The sequence below is a fragment of the Artemia sp. Qi Xiang Cuo genome, chromosome 2, assembly GCF_049724085.1.
Source record: "Artemia sp. Qi Xiang Cuo chromosome 2, ASM4972408v1, whole genome shotgun sequence".
NCBI classification, from domain to species: domain Eukaryota; kingdom Metazoa; phylum Arthropoda; class Branchiopoda; order Anostraca; family Artemiidae; genus Artemia; species Artemia sp. Qi Xiang Cuo.
The window spans coordinates 43,413,258-43,439,651 of NC_142795.1; the positions used below are offsets into that span (position 1 = coordinate 43,413,258).

Sequence of the window (26,394 nt, forward strand, 5' to 3'; positions counted from 1 at the left end):
AATACAACAATGGACTTGTAAAGACCAACCCAGACATACAAAGAAATAGATTCAGACAAACAAACTGAGAAAGACAGGTACATTAGATATAAAAACCAACAAAGACAAATACTTGAACCTGCAAACTACAACTAATACAGACAAACATACAGATTAAAACATACAAACAGAGAAATACAGGCACTTAAGACATACAAACCAACAAATACATTCACTTGGACTTGCAAGCACCAACCCAGACATACAAAAAAATAGATTCAGACATACAAACAGAGAAAGACAGGCACTTTAGACAAACAAACTAACAAAGACAAATACTTGGACTTGCAAACACCAACCCAGACATACAATAAAATAGATTCAGACATACAAACAGAGAAAGACAAGCACTTTAGACAAACAAACCAACAAAGACAAACATTTGGACTTGCAAACACCAAGCCAGACATACAAACAAATAGATTCAGACATAAAAACAGAGAAAGACAGGCACTTTAGACAAACAAACCAGCAAAGACAAACACTTGAACTTGCAAACACCAACACAGAAAAACAAACAAATAGATTCAGACATACAAACAGAGAAAGACATGCACTTTAGACATACAAACCAACAAAGACAAACACTTGGACTTGGAAACACCAACCCAAACATACAAAAAAATAGATTCAGACATAAAAACAAAGAAAGAAAGGCACTTAAGAAACACAAACAAACAACTAAAAACTCTTGGACTTTTAAGCACCAAAAAATACATAAAAACAAATAGACTCAGACATATACACATAGAAAGAAATGCACTTTATACATACAAACCAACAAAGACAAACACTTGGACTTGCAAACACCAACCAGACATACAAACAAATAGATTCAGACATACACACAGAGAAAGACAGGCACCTTAGACATACAAACCAACAAAGACAAACGCTTGGACTTGCAAACACCAGCAAACATATACTACAAAACAGATTCAGACATACAAACAGAGAAATACAATTAGTTTAGACATACAAACCAACAAAGACAAACACTTGGACTTGCAAACACCAACCCAGACATACAAACAAATAGATTCAGACATACAAACAGAGAAAGACAGACACTTAGACACACAAACTAACAAAGACAAACACTTGAACTTGCAAACACCAACCCAAACATTTTTTAAATTTATTTTATTAAGGTATCTAAAGCATCTTTAGAATAGATACAAGTAATATTTAAGATAATTCTTCACATATATTATATTTTATTATTTTTGTTGCAAGTAGAAATGTTTTTAATTTCCTTTTACTCTGGTATCTGAAGCATCTTTAGAATAGATACAGTTAAGTAACATTTAAGATGTCTTCAAATTTATTTTAATCTATAATATTTAAGATAATTCTTCACATATATTTTAATCTATTTATTTTTCCTACAAGTAGAGTTGTTTTTAATTTCCTTTTTATTCTGATACCTAAAGCATGTTTAGAATAGATATAGTTAAGTATTATTTAAGATAATTCTTTATATATATTTTAATGTATTTATTTTTGTAACAATTAGTCGTCTTTTTTAATTTATTTTATTAAGGTATGTAAAGCATCTTTAGAATAGATACATGTAAGTATTATCTAAGATGATTCTTCGCATACATTATATTTATTTAATATTTTTGCAAATAGATTGGTTTAAATTAGCTACAAGTAGTCGTTTTTTTATTTATTTTATTATGGTATCTGAAGCATCTTTATAATACATTAAGTGACCTTAAATAAACCTGTCTTTTAGTGCTTGTCTCTCACAATATAGCCGTGTATCTATCTGACTGTGCTTCCATCTATAGCTATACGTGTGAAGATATCATCAATAGTCTCTCGATTCTGTTTTTATATTTTCTTACATCTCTGACTTTTAAATAAACACTCTAAACGTATGACTTGCTAACGTACCCTAAAATAATGGTAATATAACAAAGTAATGCATAAAATATTTTATTGAAATAACAGCATGTAGAATATTAACATATAAATATGTTACAACATTATTATGCATTATTAATATCATAGAACAACTTTGGACGTTTTGAATCTGCTCCATAAAATAATTCATCATGTTCTCTCTTGATACTGTAGCCACTCTCTTCTCTTACTCCGTAACTGGTAGAATAATCATTATTGCAATTTGAGTCATATACAATGTTTAGTGGGATGTCACCTATGGGTTCAAAATACATTTCATCTTTGGTGTTATTAGATTCATTGGGATATATGATCAATAGTGGTAATAATGTTCACTTGCTCATTATTTTTCTATCAAATCATCTTTATATTCATTAGTGATATTGTCTACTAATGTCCTTTTTATTTTGCTGGCGACTTCACTGTCTATTCTCACATTGTGCTTACAAAGGTAACAGTTCTGGCACGTAGACAAGATATGATTTATTACATTACTGCAAGAGTTGGCTTTTCTTTTCTCCTTTGCTTCCATTTGAATAGTAAAACCAGAACGATGGCAATAGGATCTATCAACAGGTAGCTTGTTACCAAAACCATTAGCAAGAAGATGACCATCTTCATCAATTATTATTTTTATGTTGGCATTCTCTTTTAGCACTATAATCTTTGGTGCTCTCACCCTCGCATATCCACCTTGAGCAATGTTGAACGGTTTCGCTAGTCCAAGGAAATTTAGCTTTTCGCTGTCATGACAACGTAAACGTACATTTCCAATAAGATCTCCATTAATGCTTGTCTCATAGTTTAAACATCGATCTTTGTCGGTATTCAAGACAACGATGATTTTATCGCGTGTAAACACTTTTCTTTGAATAATTCATTTTCACTTTTTTTTCTAAGTATGATATAAGGTGTTTTATCATGCCACTGTGTAAAAATTACTGATTTCATACCTACATTTAACTAGATAGTGTCGATAACCCGCCATTAAGCATCACTGAGACAGCCGCATAGTGTCAATGAGCAACCATAGAGTATTATTGATACAGCCGTATAAATAAATATTTATAAATAAATAGAAACGTTCGCTTTCAATCATGTTGGAATTTTTTGCCTTTTAAAGTCATAATATAAAGGACTGTTAAGATGATTAATAAAAAAGCTCTAATCAGGCATAATTCTTCTTCTGGCAAAAAATACAATGTTTCGAATGATCCCTCTTATGATATTCTAGGACCACTGGGTCGGTTTTATAACAACCCTAGTGTTTCTGGAATCGTTCTTAAAGAATTGGGACAGAATTCGAACTTTAGCGTAAAGAGCTAGGTGTTGAGGAGGGGAAAATAGATATAGATCACAGTACACAATTGAAACATCAAATACAAAATTCTCCATTTTTGCACAGAAATACCAAAACCTTAGGTTAGGTTAGCTTACCTGCGCGCACGTAAGCTAACCAAACCTAACCTATGGTTTTGGTATTTCCGTGTTTGGTATGTTCCGTGTTTATTAAAGTCAGAGATGTAAGAAAATATGAAAACAGAATCGAGAGACTACTGATGATATCTTCACACGTATAGCAATAGATGGAAGCACAGTCAGACAGATACACGGCTATAGTGTAAGGGACAAGCAAGAAAAGAGAGGTTTATTTAAGGTCACTTAATCTATTCTAAAGAAGCTTCAGATACCATGATAAAATAAATAAAAAAAACGATTACTTGTAACTAAAATAAATACATTAAAATATACTTGAAGAATTATTTTAAATATTACTTAACTGTATATATTTAAATGATGCTTCAGATACTAGAATAAAAGGAAATTAAAACCAATCTATTTGCAACAAAAATAAATAAATATAATGTATGCGAAGAATTATCTTAAATAATACTTACATGTATCTATTCTAAAGATGCTTTAGATACCTTAGAAAAATAAACTAAAAAAAACGACTACTTGTTACAAAAATAAATACATTAAAATATATATGAAGAATTATCTTAAATATTACTTAACTGTATCTATTCTAAAGATGCTTTAGATATTAGAATAAAAAGGAAATTAAAAACAACTCTACTTGTAGGAAAAATAAATAGATTAAAATATATGTGAAGAATTATCTTAAATATTATAGATTGAAATAAATTTCAAGACTTATCTTAAATATTACTTAACTGTATCTATTCTAAAGATTCTTCAGATATCAGAATAAAAGGAAATTAAAAACGTTTCTACTTGCAACAAAAATAATAAAATATAATATATGTGAAGAATTATCTTAAATATTACTTACATGTATCTATTCTAAAGATGCTTTAGCTACCTTAATAAAATAAATTAAAAAAAATGCCTGGGTTGGTGTTTGCAAGTCCAAGTGTTTGTCTTTGTTGGTTTGTATGTCTAAAGTGCCTGTCTCTCTGTTTGTATGTCTGAATCTATTTGTTTGTATGTCTGGGTTGGTGTTTGCAAGTCCAAGTGTTTGTATGTCTAAAGTGCCTGTCTTTCTCTGTTTGTATATCTGAATCTATTTGTTTGTATGTCTGGGTTGGTGTTTGCACGTCCAAGTGTTTGCCTTTGTTGTTTTGTATGTCTAAAGTGCCTGTCTTTCTCTGTTTTTATGTCTGAATCTATTTGTTTGTATGTCTGGGTTGGTGTTTGCAAGTCCAAGTGTTTGTCTTTGTTCGTTTGTATGTCTAAAGTTCCTGTCTCTCTGTCTGTGTGTCTGAATCTATTTGTTTGTATGTCTGGGTTGGTGTTTGCTAGTCCAAGTGTTTGTCTTTGTTGGTTTGTATGTCTAAAGTGCCTGTCTTTCTCTTTTTGTATATCTGAATCTATTTGTTTGTATGTCTGGGTTGGTGTATGCAAGTCCAAGTGTTTGCCTCTGTTGGTTTGTATGTCTAAAGTACCTGTTTTTCTCTGTTTGTATGTCTGAATCTATTTGTTTGTATGTCTGGGTTGGTGTTTGCAAGTCCAAGTGTTTGTCTTTGTTGGTTTGTATGTCTAAAGTGCCTGTCTTTCTCTGTTTGTATGTCTGAATCTATTTGTTTGTATGTCTGGGTTGGTGTTTGCACGTCCAAGTGTTTGCCTTTGTTGTTTTGTATGTCTAAAGTGCCTGTCTTTTTCTGATTTTATGTGTTCATCTGTTTTTTTGTATTTCTGCGTTGGTGTTTGCATGTCCAAGTGTTTGTCTTTGTTCGTTTTTGTGTATAAAGTGTATGTCTTTCTCTGTTTGTAGTTATGAATCTATTTGTTTGTATGTCTGGGTTGGTGTTTGGACGTCCACGTGTTTTTTTTGTTGGTTTGTAAGTCTAGAGTGCCTGTCTTTCTCTGTTTGTATGTCTGAATCTATTTGTTTCTTTGTCTGCGTTGGTGTTTGCAAGTCCAAATGTTCGTCTTTGTTGGTTTTTATGTCTAAAGTGCCTGTCTTTCTCTGTTTGTATGTCTGAATCTGTTTGTATGTCTTGCTTGGTGTTTGCAAGTCCAAGTGTTTGTCTTTGTTGGTTTGTATGTCTAAAGTGCCTATCTTTCTCTGTTTGTATGTCTGAAACTATTTGTTTGTATATCTGGGTTGGTGCATGCAAGTCCAAGTGTTTGCGTTTGTTGGTTTGTATGTCTAAAGTGCCTGTCTTTCTCTGCTTGTATGTCTGAATCTATTCGTTTGTATGTCTGGGTTGGTGTTTGCAAGTCCATGTGTTTGTCTTTGTTGGTTTGTATGTCTAAAGTGCCTGTCTTTCTCTCTTTGTATGTCAGAATCTATTTGTTTGTATGTCTGGGTTGGTGTTTGCAAGTCCAAGTATTTGTCTTTGTTGGTTTGTTTGTTTGAAGTGCCTGTCTTTATCTGTTTGTATGTCTGAATCTATTTGTTTGTATGTCTGGTTTGGTGTTTGCAAGTCCAAGTGTTTGTCTGTGTTGGTTTGTATTTCTAAAGTGACTGTCTTTCTCTGTTTGTATGTCTGAATCTAATTGTTTGTATGTCTGGGTTGGTGTTTGCAAGTCCAAGAGTTTGTCTTTGTTGGTTTGTATGTCTAAAGTGCCTGTCTTTCTCTGTTTGTATGTCTGAATCTATTTGTTTGTGTGTCTGGGTTGGTGTCTGAAAGACCAAGTGTATGTCTTTGTTGGTTTGATGTCTAAAGGGCCTGTCTTTTTCTGCTTGTATGTCTGAAACTATTTGTTTGTATGTCTGGGTTGGTGTTTGCAAGTCCAAGTGTTTTTCTTTGTTGGTTTTTATGTCTAAAGTGCCTGTCTTTCTCTGTTTGTATGTCTGAATCTATTTGTTTGTATGTCTGGTTTGGTCTTTGCAAGTCCAAGAGTTTGTCGTTGTTAGTTTCTATATCTAATGTGCTTTTCTTTTTCTATTTCTATGCCTGAATCAATTTGTTTGTATCTCTGGGTTGGAGTTTGCAAGTCCAAGTGTTTGTATTTGTTGGTTTGTATGTCTAAACTGCCTGCCTTTCTCTCATTGTATGTCTAAATCAATTTGTTTTTATGTCTGGGTTGGTGTTTGCAAGTCAAAGTGTTTGTCTTTGTTGGTTTGTATGTCTAAAGTGTCTGTCTTTCTCTGTTTCTATGTCTGAATCTATTTGTTTGTATGTCTGGGTTGGTGTTTGCAAGTCCAAGTGTTTGTCTTTGTTAGTTTGTATGTCTGGGCTGCTGTTTGTAAGTCCAAGGGTTTGTCTTTGTTGGTTTGTATATCTAATGTGCCTTTCTTTCTCTGTTTCTATGCCTGAATCTATTTGTTTGTATGTCTGGGTTGGCGTTTGCAAGTCCAAGTGTTTGTCTTTGTTGGTTTGTATGTCTAAAAGTGCCTGTCTTTCTCTGTTTGTATGTCTGTATCTATTTTTTTGTATGTCTGGGTTGGTGTTTGCAAGTCCAAGTGTTTGTCTTTCTTGGTTTGTATGTCTAAAGTGCCTATCTTTCTTTGTTTGTATATCTGAATCTATTTGTTTGTATGTCTGGGTTGGTGTTTGCAAGTCCAAAAAGTTGGGCAAAAAGGGGCAAAAAGTTGGGCAAAAAGTTGTGTGGAGGGAGGGGGCCCTTTGGGGGCCCTTCTGTGTCTCAAGTGCGCAAAAAGAAAGAATTAAAAAAAATGGGGGGGGGCAAAAAGTTGGGCGGGGCCCCTTGGGGGTCCTTCTGTGTCTCAAGTGCGCAAAAAAAAGTGTAGAACGAACAGAAATTACATAAAGTAACAGAGTCAAAGTCAAAACGAGCAGAAATTAACATAAATTGTGCTCAAAACCCCCATGCCTTCCCAAGGCCAGAACATAATTTGCACTTTACTGAAAAAAGTACAAATGAATGTGCACTGTCAGTTTAATATACATATACTGATATTTCGTAATCAGAATGTTAATATTATTTTATTTATTAAATTTATAAAAGTAAAAACATTTATATTTTTTCAGTAAAGTGCAAATTATGTTCTGGCCTTGGGAAAGCATGGGGGTTTTGAGCACAACTTATATTAATTTCTGCTCGTTTTGAGTTTGAGTCGGATATTTATAGTAATTTCTGTTCGTTTTGGGTTTCATTTATTTATCAATGCTGATTTGCGGTAGTTTCACGCTTCGTAGATTATTTGATTTTATTTTTGTTCATTTTTGTTTAAAGGAGTTCTTTACTTTCTTTGAAAAACTTATTTTGTGGAAAAAGTTTTTTTTAATTAATTTGGTTTAAAAGACAATGGAATTGCGTCGGCAAAATTTTCAATCAAAGCGGGTTGCATCAGAGAAAATTCGAAGAGCTGTCAAATTGACCAAATGACTTTTCTTTTGAGGTGACATTTCTAATGAGATTTCTCAGTAGGGGCCTCCCCCAGGCTACTCAGCGCGTCCCCAGGTGGCGAATAGGGGAACGCCCTACAGATATGTAGGGTACCTCCATTGAGTAGGAGGCGAGGACCAAGGGAGGACCCAGTCCCTGGGGGTCCTTAATTGAAACTGGGGCACCCTCGCCCGGGGGCTGTAAATACGGGTGGAGGAGGAAGAAGACCCCTCGGATGTACACTCAGCAGGGCCCATCGGCGTGTGGACACGTTCCGTTAGTTACAAACCTTCTCCCAGCAATGGGTTAAATTGCATAGGGAAGCAGAACACCATCGTGGGAGGACCCTCTATAGGAGGACAACTGCGAAAGGGCGGAGGATCCAGATTTACGGACAATGGCCTCTGAAAGGTGGTGGAGAGGAGTGGCTTGCCGCCACCACCCATTTAGCCAAGAAACCACCTCTCTTGAATATCATGAAAAAAGGGCTCAGTATTATGGAAACATATGCTACCGCGTCCAGGGTAACCGACGAACAACCAATTTTAAATGATGATAATGCGATTTTACATGCTACCGCGTCCGGGGTAACCGACGAACAACCAATTTTGAATGAGGATAATGTGATTTTACATGCTACCGCGTCCGGGGCAGCCGACGACCCTAGGTCTAGGGTGAACCCCACCCGGGGTGAAAATCCACACGGTTGTTCCGTTCCGACAAAAACCATCCTAAAATTTGGCACACTAAACATCCGAACACTCGCCAGACCGAGAAAACTAGATCTTGCCTTTAGAGAACTACAGAGGTATAATTGGGATGTTATCGGCCTCTCTGAGACGCACCTTCCCCGAAAAAGTAAGGAAAACCTCTCTGGAGCCTCCCTCTTGTTGTCCGGCCACAAGGACGGAGTTCATCGACAAGGTGTAGGATTCTTCGTATCACCAACTGCCAAAAAATCTCTAATCTCTTTCACCCCAGTCTCAGAAAAAATAACCGTCTTACGACTGTAGGGAGCTGCCAAGAATATCTCTGTTGTCCAAGTTTATGCCCCAGACTCCGCCAGAAGTGAGGAAGAATGTGATGAATTATATTTCACACTACAAAGCATCATCGACCAAATCCATTAAAAAGACGTACTGACTGTCATGGAGGACTTTAACGCTATTGTAAGTACGGATAACACCGGTCGGGGCAATATAATGAGGCCATTTGGTCACAGTAAAATCAATGCGAGAGGCAAATGATTGCTGTACTTCTGCCGAGAAAACGGGTTATTTGTAACGAATACAGTGTTCAAACACCGCCATCGACGTTAAGTGACCTGGAGATCTCCAGACGGTAAAACCGAGAACATGATTGATTATATGCTGATATCGAAGCGCTGGGAGTCTTCCGTACTAGACACAGTAGCATTACCTGGAGCAGACTTCAACTCTGACCACACTCTCCTGATGTCAAGGTTCAAGCTAAGAATGAGAAAATTGCAAAAAGCAACAAAAATCCTAAGATTCCGGATGGATCTGCTGCAGGATCCCGAAAAAAGGTAGACCTACACTTCCACTCTATCTGAAAATTTCGAGAGATCCTGGCAAATCATTGTCCCTTGACCACCGCTAATGAGATAGACTCACTGAACGAGCAGGCCACATCAGCAATCATCGAGACAGCGAACGACGTCCTCGGACGAAAAACTCCCAATGAAAAACCATGGATCACAGATGAGATCATTGCACTATGCGATGATAAGCGACTTTTTTGTAATAAGTCCAACCGCCACAGCCAGGATACTTACAAGCTCCTCAAGAGAAGAGTAGAGCGAGAGATCAGAAAGGCACTACGTAACCACCTGCGGAAGAAATGCGAAGACTGCGAAGTACTGTTCAAAAAGAGGAACAGCGGAGCATTTTTCAGAAAGGTACGCGAATTAAGCCGGAAAAAGAGTCACAAATATCAGTGATCCTGGATAAAGACGGAAATGAGATTAGCGATTCAAAGATGAAACTTGAAAGATGGAAAGAATTCTTTAACGATAAACTGAATCCAGCAGTAGCTGTGGATCCTGAAATACTAACCCGCTTCTCCATACCCGACCAAGAACTCAGACCGCTACCCCCGCTCAAGTCAGAAACAGAGTCAACAATCAAGTCGCTCAAACAAGGAAAAGACCCTGGCCCAGACGGAGTCACCGCTGAACTCATTAACGTCGGATCGGATGCTGTAACTGATCTGTACCACGCCATTGTGTCTGCGGTGTGGGAAACCGGCCACGTACCTCGTCAGTGGTGCAAGGCTGTCATTGTACCTATTCACAAAAAGGGGTCAAAGAAAGAGTGTGGAAACTACTGTCCGATCAGCCTCACGAGCCATCAGTCACGTGTCCTGACAAAAGTCCTACTCCGACCCTTACAAGCAACAACTGCCTTTGCCATTGGAGAATATCAGGCCGGCTTCCGCCCAGGAAGATCCACAATCGATCAGATATTCGTCGTTCGACAACTCATGGAACGATATGTCAAATTCAACCAAGAGCTCTACCAACCATTCGTTGATTTCCGTCAGGCAATTGACCTGATATGGCGCGAAGGACTCTGGCAAATCCTCCTTAACTACGGAATCCCATATGAGATAGTCCAAGTAATAAAGAGGCTTATGACCAGTTCCGAGGCCAAGCAATAACCGTTGATGGGCTGTCAGAAGAGTTCACAACTTCGTCAGGACCACTTCAGGGTTGCATCTTATCACCACATCTCTTCAACCTCTTTCTAAATGTTACTCTATCACTGATGCAGTAGGAATATGGTGCAACAATAGGAGGGCAGCTGATAGACAATATTGCCTACGCTGATGATATTGTTGAGCTAGCCCACTCTACACAAGAACTGCAGGCACAAGCTGATAAACTCTACGATACCACAAAGCCGTTTGGGATGGAGATCAATATCAGTAAGACCAAACTCATGGTAACTACGAGATATAAACTAGACAACCCACCCATTATCACCATAGACGGGAGACAGGTTGAAACGGTTGACCACTTCCTGTACCTTGGTAGCCTAGTCTCCTCACATAATTCCCATAATTCTGACGTGGAACGTCTACTTCCACTTGCTTGCTCTAGCTTCCGAAGACTAGCCAACCTCTGGAAAAGCAAGCATCTAGGCAACAAACTCAAAATGCACCTATTCAGCAGTTTAGTTATCCCCATAGTTATTTATGGATGCGAAACATGGACTCTGAAAACCGAAGACGAAAGAAAACTTCTAACTTTTGAGATGAGATGCCTCCGTCGCATTGCTAGAATCAAATACACTGACCGAATCACAAATGTGGAAGTAAACAAAAGGCTCCAGTCCACTGAAACCATTCTAACTAAAATCAAGGAGCAACAACTGCGCTGTTTCGGCCACATCAAGCGAATGGAGCCAAGCCTCCTCCCGAAAATCGCCCTTGAAGGATCCCTCCATGGCCTTCGTCCACGAAGCAAGACCACGAAAACCATGGATGGAGAACTTCCACTTCGACAATGTCAAGATAGCCCAGTTGTCACGTATCGCACAAGATAGAGCAACGTACCGAGCCCTTATGCATGAGCTAGCAAGAGGAGTGGCCCGAAAACATCCCACGAGGATGGCCGGGACCTAAGTAAGTAAGTTTTGACATTTTCTTAGCAGGTATACAAGAAAGTGACAATCCTTTCTTGAATTTTTAACAGAAAATTCTACTCCGTTTGATCAAAAAACATGAATTAACACTTTCTAATGATACCAGTTTCCCTAAAACCAAAAATCTCTATCTACAGCTCAAAACAAGTAAAGTTAAAAGGTGTTTCTGAGATTTCAGGGAAAGTAGATGTCGGCTTTTAGTTTTCTTGCGTTTATTCGGATCGCTTAGAGTTATGGCAAGACCACCCAATCGATTCTAAATAGTTTGGCCACACAAACTAAAAAAGTTTATAATGGACGAGATAATCTGATTCTTTATGGTATGGAATCTTCTTAACTATGTCTGCGATTAATAGTTAGCCTTGTGAATAAAAAAAAAGACTTATAGGTGATAAAAACTTGGTCACGTTTTTAACGCTACACTTGTACCACAAAAGCGAAAAATTAAAATAAAAATAAATTCGGTCCGACAAACCTAAGCCAACACTAATTGCTCTGAGCATTATGTACTAATATATATATATATATTATATATATATATATATATATATATATATATATATATATATATATATATATATATATATATATATATATATATATATATATATATATATATATATATATATATATATATGTATATCTATTCATTTTTTACCAGATTCTTCATAGATGAAAAAATAAAGCTTTAAGCTTTTATATTTTCTGAGTTAAGAAAATTATTCCTTAAAATTTTACTATGACTAGTCATCATAAGACACCGTATATCATGAAGATTTACGCTAGAAAGCAGAATATTACTTGCCTCAACGAACTGGGAATAGGGCTCTTTCTTGACGCTGTTGTCGTGTTTAATTTCAATTTTACCCTCTAGCGTGACTATACTGTGTCTCAGGCATAGCATCAATCCTAGCATTTTCAGTCTTCTAAAGTAGACCATATCTAGAGACATCAGGGGGAAGCTAAGATTGTTCAAATAAGTACGCCTTCAGATTTTGAAACGCACTCTAGATAATATGAAAATATTCAGCGTAGATTTAAAATAGGAGCTAAAAAGTTTTGTTTTTCCTTCAAAGAGAATACATATTTATGCTGCAAATTTTAATAAACATAAACTACTCTACCTGATGACTAATTCCTTTGTAAACATGCATCTTCAGTTTAATTTCTTTCAAGTGCTTCCCAAATTCTTCAATCCATTGGTAACTGATCGAACTTGGTGTAATAATAAGGGTGGCTTTTGATGGAACAGGAACTTCTTTGGTCCAGCACAGAGGACAAATATAATCACCTCTCCAAGGATCTTCCAAATTATAATTTAAACATCCAGCATGCTGCATCCTTTTACACTTTGAACATTCAACTGTAACACCGTCTGTATTGTTACCACCACAAATACAAAAGAGCTGAGAATCTATAACAGGCAGGACTTTTTTGACAGTTGAATAAGCTTCTAACTGTGATTTAAGATAGGCTTCACGAGCTTGGCGAACAGATTTACTTCTTTGACGTTTGACACATGTATTACAGCTGGCACTTAAGCCACAGACTTGATCAACTACATATTGGATAGTTTGTTTTACTTTATCTTTACTGGATCGCCAACTTGCTGACGCAGTGTCATAGCTCGCAACAATAGAAACTGACGTATCTTTCCCACATTCCTTGCACAGATGACGTGCTTTCTTGGGCTTTGGTGGCTCACAATCAAAGGTACTATTTTTTTTATTCCCAGATAGAAGATCATTTTCGCATTCCGGTACTTCAGAAGAAGAGGCGGCCAAATTGTGATGACTCCCATCCAAATGATCATTATTTTGTAAAATATCAGTTGCTTCTTTTATCCCGTCAGTTTCTGAGGGACGGGAAGTCAAAGGAGTCTTTACCTTTTCTGTTTTATTGGCTATTTTCTGCCTACCTCTTGGGCTAGCATTTTTAACAGGAACTGTTGGTTTATCTAATCGTCCATATTCTAGGTTAAATACTTCTGGTTCATTAGTCTTTCTTCTACCTGCTGCAGCACCATGTCTTTCTAGCACCTGAAATGAAAACGATAATCACAAACTGAGGTGGTAATCACACAAAACTATTGAATATAAGCTAAAATTGCTTCCTCTAATGTTGTCAACAATTTCTCAAATAGCTTTTAAGAGGCTTAACTTGTTTTTGGTTTGTAAATTCATATTATACCATTCACTCTGCGTTAACTTTAATTATGTTTTTTGTGTCTTGGACCAGGTTCAGACGTGTGCTTTAAGCAACCAACAGCTACCATTTTCGTCAACAAATTTAGACAGGACTCTCCATGCTGCATATTTACACTCTATACTATAACGTTGACTTAAGCTGAATGTTTTATAATAGCATAAGCAAAGGGTAGGGCTCCCTATCATGAAGACAATCATAGGGCTCTTAACTAATAACTATGAAAAATACCGAATTAGGACTTTAGAAAGCTGGTTAGCAACTCAAATTTGAATACGTGGTACCGAATCATACTGAGCTTTCTCAGTAGGGGCCTCCCCCAGGCCACTCAGCGCGTCCCCAGGTGGCGGATAGGGGAACGCCTTACAGATATGTAGGGTACCTCAATTGAGTAGGAGGCGCGGACCAAGGGGGGACCCAGTCCCTGGGGGTCCTTAATTGAAACTGGGGTACCCTCGCCCGGGGGATGTAAATACAGGAGGAGGAGGAAGAAAGTCCCTCGGATGTACACTCAGCAGGGCCCACCGGCGTGTGGACACGTCCCGTCAGTTACAAACCTTCTCCCAGCAATGGGTTAAATTGCATGGTGAAGCAGAACACCATCGTGGGAGGATCCCCTATAGAAGGACAACTGCGAAGGGTGGAGGATCCAGATTTACGGACAACAGCCTCTGCAAGGTGGTGGAGAGGAGTGGCTTGCCGCCACCACCCATTTAGCCAAGAAACCACCTCTCTTGAAATCATGAAAAAATGGTCCAGTATTATATGAACATCTGTTACTGCGTCCGGGGTAACCGACGAACAACCAATCTTGAATGATAATAATGCCATTTTACATGCTACCACGTCCGGGGCAGCCGACGATCCTAGGCCTAGGACGACCCCCAGCCAGGGTGAAAATCCACACGGTTGTTCCGTTCCAACAAAAACTTCCCTACACTTTGGCACGCTAAACATCCGAACACTTGCCAAACCGGGAAAACTAGATCTTGCCCTTAGAGAACTACAGAGGTACAATTGGGTTCTTATTGGGCTTTCTGAGACTCACCTCCTCCGAACAAGTGAGTAAAACCTCTCTGGAGCCTCCCTCTTTTTGTCCGGCCGCAGGGACGGTGTTCATCGACAAGGTGTAGGATTCTTCGTATCATCAACTGCCAAAAAATCTCTAATCTCCTTCACCCCAGTCTCAGAAAGAATAGCCGTCTTACGACTAAAGGGAGCTGCCGAGAATATCTCTGTCGTCCAAGTATATGCCCCAGACTCCGCCAGAAGTGAGGAAGAATGCGATGAATTCTATTTCACACTACAAAGCGTCATTGACCAAATCCATAAGAAAGACGTACTGATTGTCATGGGGGACTTTAACACTATAGTAGGTATAGATAATACCGGACGATCCGATATAATGGGGACTTTTGGTCACGGAAAACTCAATGCGAGAGGGGAACAATTGCGCGACTTCTGCCGAGAAAACGAGTTATTCTTAACGAACACAATTTTCAAACACCGCCATCGACGTAAAGTGACCTGGAGATTCCCAGACGGTAAAACCGAGAACATGATTGATTATATCCTGATATCGAAGCGCTGGAAGTCTTCCGTACTAGACACAGTAGCATTACCTGGAGCAGACTTCGACTCTGACCACACTCTCCTGATGTCAAGGTTCAAGCTAAGAATCAGACAATTGCAAAAAGCAACAAAAATCCCAAGATTCCGGCTGGATCTGCTGCGGGATCCCGCAAAAAGGCAGACCTACACTTCCACTCTATCTGAAAAATTCCGAGAGATCCTGACAATTCATTCTTCCTTGACCACTGCTAATGAGATAGACTCCCTGACCGAACAGGCTACATCAGCTATCATGGAGACAGTGAATGACATCCTTGGAAGAAAAACTCCAAATGAAAAACCATGGATCACAGATGAGATCATTGCGCTATGCGAGGATAAGCGACTTTTTTGCAATAAATCCGACCGTCACAGTTGGGATACTTACAAGCTCCTCAAGAGACGAGTAGAGCGAGAGATCAGAAAGGCACTACGTAACCACCTGCGAAGGAAATGCGAAGACTGCGAAGTACTGTCCAAGAAGGGGAATAGCGGAGCAGTTTTCAGAATGGTACGCGAGTTAAGCCGTAAAAAAGAGCCGCAAACATTAGTGATCCTAGACAAAGATGGAAATGAGATCTACGATTCAAAGATGAAACTTGAAAGATGGAAAGAACTCTTTATCGATAAACTGAATCCACCAGTAGCTCTGGATCCTGAAATACTAACCCACTTCCAAATACCCGACCAAGAACTCAGACCACCACCCCCATTCAAGTCAGAAACCGAGTCAGCAATCAAGTCACTGAAACACGAAAAAGCCCCTGGCCCAGACGGAGTCACCGCTGAACTCATTAACGTCGGATCGGATGATGTAACTGATCTGTATCATGCCATTGTGTCTGCGGTGCGGGAAACCGGCCACGTACCCCATCAGTGGTGTAAGGCTGCCATTATACCCATTCACAAAAAGGGGTCAAAGAAAGAGTGCGGAAACTACCGTCTAATCAGCCTGACGAGCCATGAGTCACGTGTCCTTACAAAAATCCTACCCCGTCACATTCAAGCAACAACTGCCTTTGCCATTGGAGAATATCAGGCCGGCTTCCGCCCTGGAAGATCAACAATCGATCAGATATTTATCGTTTGGCAACTCATGGAACGACACATCGAATTCAACCAAGAACTCTACCAACTATTCGTTGATTTCCGTCAGGCATTTGACCTGATATGGCGCGAAGGACTATGGCATATCCTCCTTCACTACGGTATCCCTTATGAGATAGTCCAAATAATCAAGAGTCTGTACGACCAGTTCCGAGGCCAAGTAATAACCGTTGATGGGTTGTCAGAAGAGTTTACAACTTCGTCGGGAGTACTCCAGGGTTGCATCTTATCACCACATCTCTTCAACCTCTTTCTAAATGCCGTTCTGTCGATGATGCAGTCGGAATATGGCGCAACAATAGGAGGGGTGTTAATAGAGAATCTTGCCTACGCTGATGATATTGATGAGCTAGCCAACTCTACACAAGAATTGCAGGCACAAGCTGATAAACTCTACGATACCACAAAGCCCTTCGGGATGGAGATCAATGCCAGCAAGACCAAAGTCATGGTAACTACGAGACGTGAATTAGACAACCCGCCCATTATCACCATAGGCGGGAGACAGGTTGAAACGGTTGATCACTTCCTGTACCTTGGTAGCCCACTCTCCTCAGATAATTGCCATAGCTCTGATGTGAAACGTCGACTTGCACTTGCTAGCTCTAGCTTCCAAAGACTAGCCAACCTCTGGTAAAGTATCCACCTATCCAACAAACTCAAAATGCGCCTATTCAACAGTTTAGTAATCCCCATAGCTATTTATGGATGTGAAACATGGACTCTGAAAACCGAAGATGAAATAAAACTTCTAGCTTTTGAGGTGAGATGCCTCCGTCGCATTTCTAGAATCAAATACACTGACCGAATCACAAATGTGGAAATACGTCAAAGGCTCCAGTCCACTGAAACCATACTCAATAAAATTAAGAAGCAACAACTGCGCTGGTTCGGCCACGTCAAGCGAATGGTGCCGAGCCGCCTTCTGAAAATCGCCCTTGAAGGATCCCTCCATGGCCTTCGCCCACGAGGCAGACCACGAAAACGATGGATGGAGAACTTCCACTTCGACAACGTCAAGATAGCCCAGTTATCAAGTATCGCACCAGATAGAGCAATGTACCGAGCCCTTACGCATGAGCTAGCAAGAGGAGTGGCCCCAAAACGTCCCACGAGGATGGCCGGGACCTAAGTAAGTAAGTAGTAAGTAAGTAATCATTAATTATTCTTCAATCAATAAATTTAATGAGATTTTTTGTACTCCTTAAAGAGTAAATGTTTCAAATAAACGTCTTCTTAAATTCGCTTATGATACTCGTCTAATACCAGTCATTCTCTATATTTCACACAGGTTATCAAGAGCGTATCCAGGATTTTGTTTGGGGGAATGGTGAATAAAACTTTAAAAACGCATGAAAAATTCGTTTATATGCATTTTTGTTACATTTTTATAAATCAGTCGCAAATTTCGGGGGGGGGGGGACAAACCTGGCACTCTCCCCCTCCCCCTTTGATACGGCTTTGCATGAAATAAATATAATTTAAAGAGAATTCAATAGTAGACTTTCAAAAATAGTGACTAATAATTTACTTCAATAATATAAATGTTACAGGATAGAAAATTCATGCAAAATGGGATTTGAATAAAATGCTTCAATCGAACAACGAATAAAAAAAAGACCTGTCAATGCTTAAACAAATGTTAACAGAACATACACTTTCAAAATACAGCGTTATCTTATTTAATACGGGGTGACCAAAAAACACTACCCTAACTGTCAATAGACTTCCTTTCTCGCAGTGAAGGTAGAATTAGTGGTAGTATGAGTAGTTTTGGCAGAAGGAGGTATGGTTATTTTCTACTTTGGTGCAAATAGAATATCATTTTTAAGATTTGTAGGCTCCTTGACTTTGGACTGCTATATTTCAATATCAACCTCACATGTGTTGTCAACAAGTAGATATATCCTTCAATACCCAAATCAATATGAACTGTCTTTCGGTTTCGAATTCTATATTGCAATATCTACAACAAATATGTAATCAACAAGCTAATAAATCTGTAAATATAAAAATCAAATACTATTTATGAAATATATACTTAATAAAACTTACTTCAAGGAACCTGAAAAATTACATATCACACAAGAAGTTTATTAATTAAACTTATGTGGAGGTGCAGGGGGGAATGTCCGTTTGAAAAGCATTATTCTTTCATGTATCACCATCCACTCCGTCCATCCTTCTATATACGGTGTCCGGCATTTACCCCCCCCCCGTGAAAAATAAGGCTTTCCAAATTTGAACATTTTATTCGAGTTTTTTTTTCTGTAGGGGGAAGGAATTTTGGTACTTGTGTTTTATACACCACTCACTCAAGTTTATGCTATTTAAAACTCGAGAAAAAACCGGTTTCTTCGTTAGTGTCTTTCAGCTTAGCGTGAGCAAGACAAAGACAAGTGACAGAATAGATGGGAAATATATGATTTGGGCTATATATTTGCGCATATGGGGGAGGGTGAAGAATTTGGACAGTTTGAAGTCAGAAAACAATTCCTACTTCATAATATGCAGAATAATTGTACCCAACACATTTTGCATGCAGACCCACTATACTTTACCCCCCGCCCCCCCGCCCCGGAATGTGAAAATATATAGCCCAAATTTGTTTCTAAAGTAACAAAGAAACTAACAAAGAAACCGGTTTATTCTCAAATTTTACACATCGTAAACTAGAGTGAGTGGAGTATAATACACAAGTACCGGAATTAATCATGGAGCGAGAGCCGGATTTCCCGGTATTATTTAAAAATGATCAGAAATTAAATTTTAAAAAACATCCAAACTTAAAACGAACAGAAATTATTACGTATATGAAATCCTAATATGCCATATAAGGAATTTGCTATCATGAATAACTTGTGCCGTGCAATCAATAGAAGAGTCTCCGCTCGTAAGAATGCTGCCTTCCAATTTATTGGAACTGGGTAAGATTTACATTAGCTCTCCCATTGAGAATGAGAACGTTCTTCTCAACGATAATCTGCGGGATGTTCTTGGTTTTAAACAGAATATAATCAATGGTAGAAGTGCAGGTAGCAGTAGTGAGATGCATCGTGTCATTTTTGCAGACTATGAAAGGGCTTCTCCTTGGACAGTTGTATGTTTCATTCATTGAAACATCAAGAGCTGGCAATAGCAACGTTGCCCTCCTACGTATTCTTGAACAAAAAACCAGTCATGATTAAATTTACCCCGACAATATACCAGTTTCTTCAAAGGTCAGTGAGATACCACAAGCAGTTCAGCTCAACGAAAACAAATTCTCCCCCCCTCCAATAGTGACAAGAAAACTCTGTCAAAAAACGAGAGTCACCGAGCCTGTCAAGTAACACATCAGTGCCCATTGAAGTTCCACCACCAGCTCATTCCGGGGAATTTAAGACCACCACCGTATTCTATCACCACAAAGAAGACCCTACTTCCATCCATTCGTTCCCAGGTACTTCGGGTTATGGATGAAAACTATTTAGCAGGCTGGAAAAAAGATGATATTAGCCAGTATATTCAAAATTATATCAGTACCATTGAGTCTTTTCAAAAAGCAATAAATCACTAATTTTCCCATTGTTAAAGATTTATATTGCCTGTTTTTACCCTATTATAACTTAGAAGTAGCTTACTATGGTGGAGTTTTGGATAGGTAGTAAATCCCTTTGAACATCAAGCTCCCTCTGATTTTCAACAATCAAAGCAAGAACTTCAAGAGTCTTTCCAAGGCCCATTTCGTCAGCCAAGATCCCTCCTTTTACAGCAGAATAAATGTTCGGCATACCATTGGCCAAGGTTTCCCCTAGAAAGAAATTAGGGAGATTAGTGACACTGAACTGGGAGGGGGGGGGAGGAATCAATTCATCACAGCCCAAGTCTGTCTGGCATCAACACAGCAGTGCAAAGTTATGTCAGTTTCATGGCTATATTTACCCTTGAGCGTCACCACTCCCTGAGGGCCAGCCTGATCAACTTCTAAATTGGATTTTGCTGAGAAGTTCACTCGGAATTGCTGTTAGCCGTGGCATTATTAACGGTGGCTTAGCTAATTACGCGCTTTGAGTCAGCGTGCATTAAATAATTGACTATTAAACAGGTACGCCTTTCTATTTTAAGTAGCGAGTAATTACCATCAAGATGACGGAATCAACGGAAGTCCAGCTACAGATTTTAAAGAGATTAAATGAAAAGTCAATAGAGCTTAAAAAACTGGATCCCTTGTGCGAAAAGGTAGAAAAACTATCTATGGAATTTTCGTCAATTTCGGAATCTCTAAATAAGAAAATTTGTGAAGTGGAAAAAAGATCAGAAAAAACAGAGGCGGAAGTTTGTGAGCTTAAAATGGAAATTTCAAAGAATAAAAAGATAGTGGATAGAATTGAGGGGGATCAAAAAAGGTGTAATGTGATACTCTACAATTTTGACCCAAAGATAAGGGGTTCTAGTCTAAAAGAGGACATTTTTAGATGCTTAAATGAACTAGTGAGAGGCGCCAAGCTTATGCAGACAGATATAAAGGATGTTTTTTTTTTACCTTCAAACCAGAAAGTCAAACCAGTCGTAATTAAATTAGTGTCTATGGAATTAAAAAAATCCATGTTTACTTCGGCTGCACTTTTCAAAAGGTTTCATTTGTCAGTAGCACCAAATTGTACTTCTTCAGATTTATTGGCATAGAGCAAGTTGATACCAATTTTGGAAGCCGCGCGTACGGAAGGCCATTTACGTCCAAAGCTGAGGGGTGTGAGACTTTTCGTGGGGGATAAGATTTTTGCATACGATAGTGAATTGGGTAAAATGAAAGAAATTTATCGATAACAACGGAAGGTTATAGCAGTAGAGGAAATAAGAACCCATGATTATCAGAGTTCCGATTTAAATAGTAATATGCGCACGGGAAATGAAGTAATGGTCAATGCAAGTTCACTAAGTAACAAAGGATCAAAATCAGTCACGCTAGGGATAGCAAATGAAGTTCAAAAAGAAAAACGTTTGAGTGTTGAGGTGGCTAGCCCTCATGTTGATTCAAAAGAACCTGGTACATCTTATGCTCATGCAAATCAGATCAATCAGATTATTTCGCGTGAGAGAAGCGGATCGGTAAATTCGGCTGCTAGTTGCCAGAGTTTTGGAAGCGCTGCTTCTGTATTTAGTGTAGAAGATGGGGACCCGGCTGCTTTTATTTGTGGACAGTATTATACTCCCGTTAGCCAAGAACCTGCGGTGGATTTAGCTCAGCAGAGTGTGAGACAGGGCAAAAGAAATAATAAGAGCATTAGCCCTTTGGAGCAGGATACAGGTGCAAAAAAGAGTGCTCGAGAAACGGAGACAATTCAGGATTACAAATCATTTGGGCCTCGCCCGATAGTGAAAGCTCCGGTTTTTTATCAGGAGCATCCTAGTTGGGAGGCTATAGTAGTGCCTGGGAACCAGTCAAAATTGCCAAAATAGGGAATACAGGGCCATAGTGAGTCGTGCTTAAGTTTTGTAGTTTGGAATTTACAAGGCTATAGTAGGGAAAAGTTAGAAAATTAGAAAACTTAGAAAACAAAGAAACAAGTTTCTTTGTTTAGGGATTAAATATAGGGAATCATGTTTGAGGGGATAGCCTGATACTATTTTTATGATTTTAATTTTATTATATGGTGTTTGTTGGTTAAAAGTCAAAACTTGGTGTGTTTCTTTTTTTGTCGTTTTGTTGTTCTTTTTTCCTTTTTTGATTTTTACTATCTAAAGTTGTATTTTGTTCCTGAGTGTTGGTTTGTTGATTGTATTATGTGTTGCTATGGCCCACAGGCTTTTTGCAATAAATCTTATCTTATAATCAATCAGTTCATGGTAACAAATTGTAAGTAAAGAATGACTTGCACTAATAGTAGTTTAACCTCAAATATATATATATATATATATATATATATATATATATATATATATATATATATATATATATATATATATATATATATATATATATATATATATATATATATATATATATATATATATATATATATATATATCCTTCAGCCTAGAATCCTTCAAGCCTAAAATTCTCTTAAAATATCTTAGCTTAGCTCCTTTAGCAAAACCCCAAACCTCAGAGCCCCAATGTAGACTAGAAGCTACTTTTGTCCGGAAAACTCTTTTCTGGATCCTCATGTCAGCTAGCTGATTTAAATTGCTTCTCAAAAGCATATTTCAATCTTCTACATACCTAGACATCCCCCTTAAAGCACTAAACTTAACACCCAAATAAACAAATTCTTCTTTAACCTCTAAAACCTTTCCTCCAAAATTAAAATGAACCTCTGAATCAACATTTCCTTGACTCCTAATTACTAATACTACTGATTTCTTAGCGTTCAACTCTAACTCCGTCTTTTCTAAATAATTTTTTATTATATCTAATTGCTTCTGAAGGTTATCTCTGCTATCCACCACTAGAGCTATATCATCTGTGAATAACATGCCTGATAGCCTAAACCTATCCAAAGATACATAAGGGGCTCAAATATTTTTCATAAACCTATCTAAATCATTAACAAACAAGGAGAAGAACTTAGGAGATAAAGTATATCCTTGTTTCACACCCACATGAGACGTGACCAGCCTAGAAAAGTTTCCAATAACTTTCTCAGAAAATTTCACCCTCCGATACATATCTGCTATTATTGCTACAAAACAAGACGGCAAGCCTATTTCTAACAGACTTTCAATTAATAACCTCCAATTTACCAAATTAAAAGCACTTTTCAGGTCTAAAAAGGTTACGAATAGCTGACCATTTTTTCCTCTAGCATATTTCCTTCTCAATGCATCCAAAGTAAAAATATGGTCAATAGTGCTGAATGTTGATCTGAATCCCGCTTGTATCATTCGTAATCAGCATAAAAAAAGGCATCGAATGGTGTATTCACTTTAGTCTTAACTCAATAATATGATTTCATAGAACTTTACCAAAAAAGGCATCAAGCAGTATATTCACTTTATTCATAAATAAATGATATGATTTGGTAAATATTTACTGCTAAAAGTAGCTAAAGTCAAATTTGGTAAAATTCTACTTTAGTTACTTTTGGCTATCTTGGAAAGGAGTTGGGTTAGGAAAATGAAACTTTCAGGGATGGATGTACATGCTAAGGTTTGTCCCGGGAAGGTACTTTGAAGTACCTGCCTCTACTCATCCCCCCTCTATATAATGGTAAATTACTGCACATTACTAGTTGTTTTTAACTCATATTTCATCCTATATTACTATCATAAATATAAATCACTGCTTACCTTACACAACTTCTGCTTTTAACCTTGTTCATTAAAATATATTCCAAAATCCTATTTAAATCCTAAGCCATTTAATTTTCAAACCATGCTGACTTTCTTTATGGTATATGAACCCCGGTTAGTTGTGATGTCACACTTGCCTTATCAGACACCCTTACCCTTAAGGGTAGCAGGTACATGCCAAACAACTCTGTTGATAAGACCATTTAAACTGTATTAATTAGGGAAAGGATTTCACAAGAGAGATCAGTAAAAATAACCTAATCCTTTTTAGAGGACAAATTATGTCATAGGAAGATGTTTCGGAAGCATTAATAGATAGAGTGCTAAAAACATCAGAATCGACTTCAGAGGACACGTTATATCACGGGACGAGGTTTTTAAAATCCCCCTTCCCCCCAAACTCAAAATTTACAAAATTTTAATTTAGAAGCTTTTAAATATTTCTAAAGCACTAATAGATAGAGCGCTACAAGTTTCAGAATTGACTTCAGAGGACACGTTATATCACGGGAAGAGGGTTTTAAAATCCCCCTTCCCCCTAAACTAAAAATTTTCAAAAATTTTATTTTAAAATCTTTTTAAATATTTCTAAAGCACTAATAGATAGAGTGCTAAAAACATCAGAATCGACTTCAGAGGACACGTTATATCACGGGAAGAGGTTTTGAAAATCCCCCTTCCACCCAAACTCAAAATTTTCAAAAATTCTACTTTAGTAGCTTTTTAAATATTTCTAAAGCTCTAAGACATAGAGTGCTAAAAACATTAGAATCGACTTTAGAGGACACGTTATATCACGGGAAGAGGTTTATAAAATCCCCCTTCCCCCAAACTCAAAAATTTCCAAAATGTTACTTTAGAAGCTTTTTTAAATATTTCTAAAGCACTAATAGATAGAGCGCTACAAATTTCAGAATCGACTTCAGAGGACACGTTATATCACGGGAAGAGGGTTTTAAAATCCTCCTTCCCCCCAAACTCAAAATTTACAAAATTTTACTTTAGAAGCTTTTAAATATTTATAAAGCACTAATAGATAGAGTGCTACAACTTTCAGAATTGACTTCAGAGGACACGTTATATCACGGGAAGAGGGTTTTAAAATCACCCGTCCACCCAAACTCAAAAATTTCCAAAATTATATTTTATTAGCTTTTTAAATATTGCTAAAGCACTAATAGATAGAGTGCTAAAAACATCAGAATCGACTTCAGAGGACACGTTATATCACGGGAAGTGGTTTTGAAAATCCCCCTTCCACCCAAACTCAAAAATTTCCAAAATTCTACTTTAGAAGATTTTTAAATATTTCTAAAGCTCTAATACATACAGCGCTCAAAATTTCAGAATCGACTTCAGAGGACAATTTATATCACGGGAAGAGGTTTTTAAAATCCCCCTTCCCCCCAAACTCAAAATTTCCAAAATTTTAATTTAGAATCATTTAAATATTTATAAAGCACTAATAGATAGAGCGCTACAAGTTTCAGAATTGACTTCAGAGGACACGTAATATCACGGGAAGAGGGTTTTAAAATCCCCCTCCCCCTAACTCAAAATTTTCCAAAATTTTATTTCAAAAGCTTTTTAAATATTTCTAAAGCACTAATAGATAGAGTGCTAAAAACATCAGAATCCACTTCAGAGGACACGATATATCACGGGAAGAGGTTTTTAAAATCCCCCTTCCCCCCAAACTCAAAATTTTCTAAAATTATACTTTAGGAGCTTTTTTAATATTTCTAAAGCGCTAAGACATAGAGCGCTACAAACATCAGAATCAACTTTAGAGGACAATTTATGTTACGGGAAGATGTTTTTTATGTCATTGGAAGATGTTTTTGAAATACCCATTACCCATTGAAATTTTGACAAAACAACATTTTACCTTAATTTTCAGTTATCAGTTTCTTTTTCTCTGGCTATAGTTCTGAAAATGCAATTTCAGTTATTTGAGTAGAATCTTAAGACATATCAATGTTTTATTTCCAAAATTTAGGAAATTTATTTGCATATATTTAAAACCTTATAAGTTGGGATTGAGAAAAATTTTGAAGCTGAAAACAATTTTGTTGTACTTCATTTAAACAGAAGATCTATTTTGCAAGGTTCCGTTGCTATAACTCACAAATTTTTAAAGGTTACTCAAAGTTTTATAAATCCCCCTTACCATTCATCCCATTCCCCCTTCATACTCTAAAATCTGGTTGATAATTTGAAATTTGAAAAGCCTTATTTTCCACGGGGGTATTTTTTTGGGGGGAGGGGGATTTTCCGTGAGGGTATTTCTCGTGGGGAGGGGGGTATTTTCTGCGGGGAGGTATTTTCCGGGGGGATTTTCCGGCGGGTATTCGCCAAGAACCACAAATTTGATGGTATGAGTTTTATTAAAATCTTTTACTTTTAGGGGTTGTTTCCCCTTTTACGAAACTCAGACAAATTTGTTACACAGGCAATTTATCAACCAGATTTTAGAGTATTATTCCGGTGCAACACGTTGCAACGAAATGGTCAGCTTAGATTAGTATAAGCAGGGGCACCGCGAGCAGGTTGCTGACCCCCGCGCCCCCCCCCCCCCCCCCCCCGCTATCAAATCTCCTTTCAACTAACCTTCGCACCCTCGAAAGAAAATTTTTATATAAGTTCCAACATTTTTTACATATTTTAAATCGCGTATGTAAAAAAGAAAAGCAAAATTTTTCAACATTATAGGATTAAGCTACCGTATTTGAATATGTTTTATGTGGTTACCCAACTCAAAATGTTAAGGGGTTTCCAAAAAAAATAATAAAAACGAATATAGATTATTTGGTACTTG

At 37.6% G+C, this 26,394-nt stretch overlaps 1 protein-coding gene across 1 annotated transcript in view; it reads right to left on the minus strand.

The window, feature by feature from the left end:
- Positions 1 to 26,394, minus strand: part of LOC148955256 (E3 ubiquitin-protein ligase SHPRH) — a 95,213-nt gene that overhangs the window by 64,836 nt on the left and 3,983 nt on the right. Inside the window, exons 2-3 of the mRNA XM_089101216.1 lie at positions 19,925 to 20,094; positions 12,503 to 13,417 (exon numbers count right to left, since the gene is read on the minus strand). Coding sequence (XP_088957342.1) covers positions 12,503 to 13,417; positions 19,925 to 20,094 — 1,085 coding nt within the window. The remainder of the gene's footprint in view (positions 1 to 12,502; positions 13,418 to 19,924; positions 20,095 to 26,394) is intronic.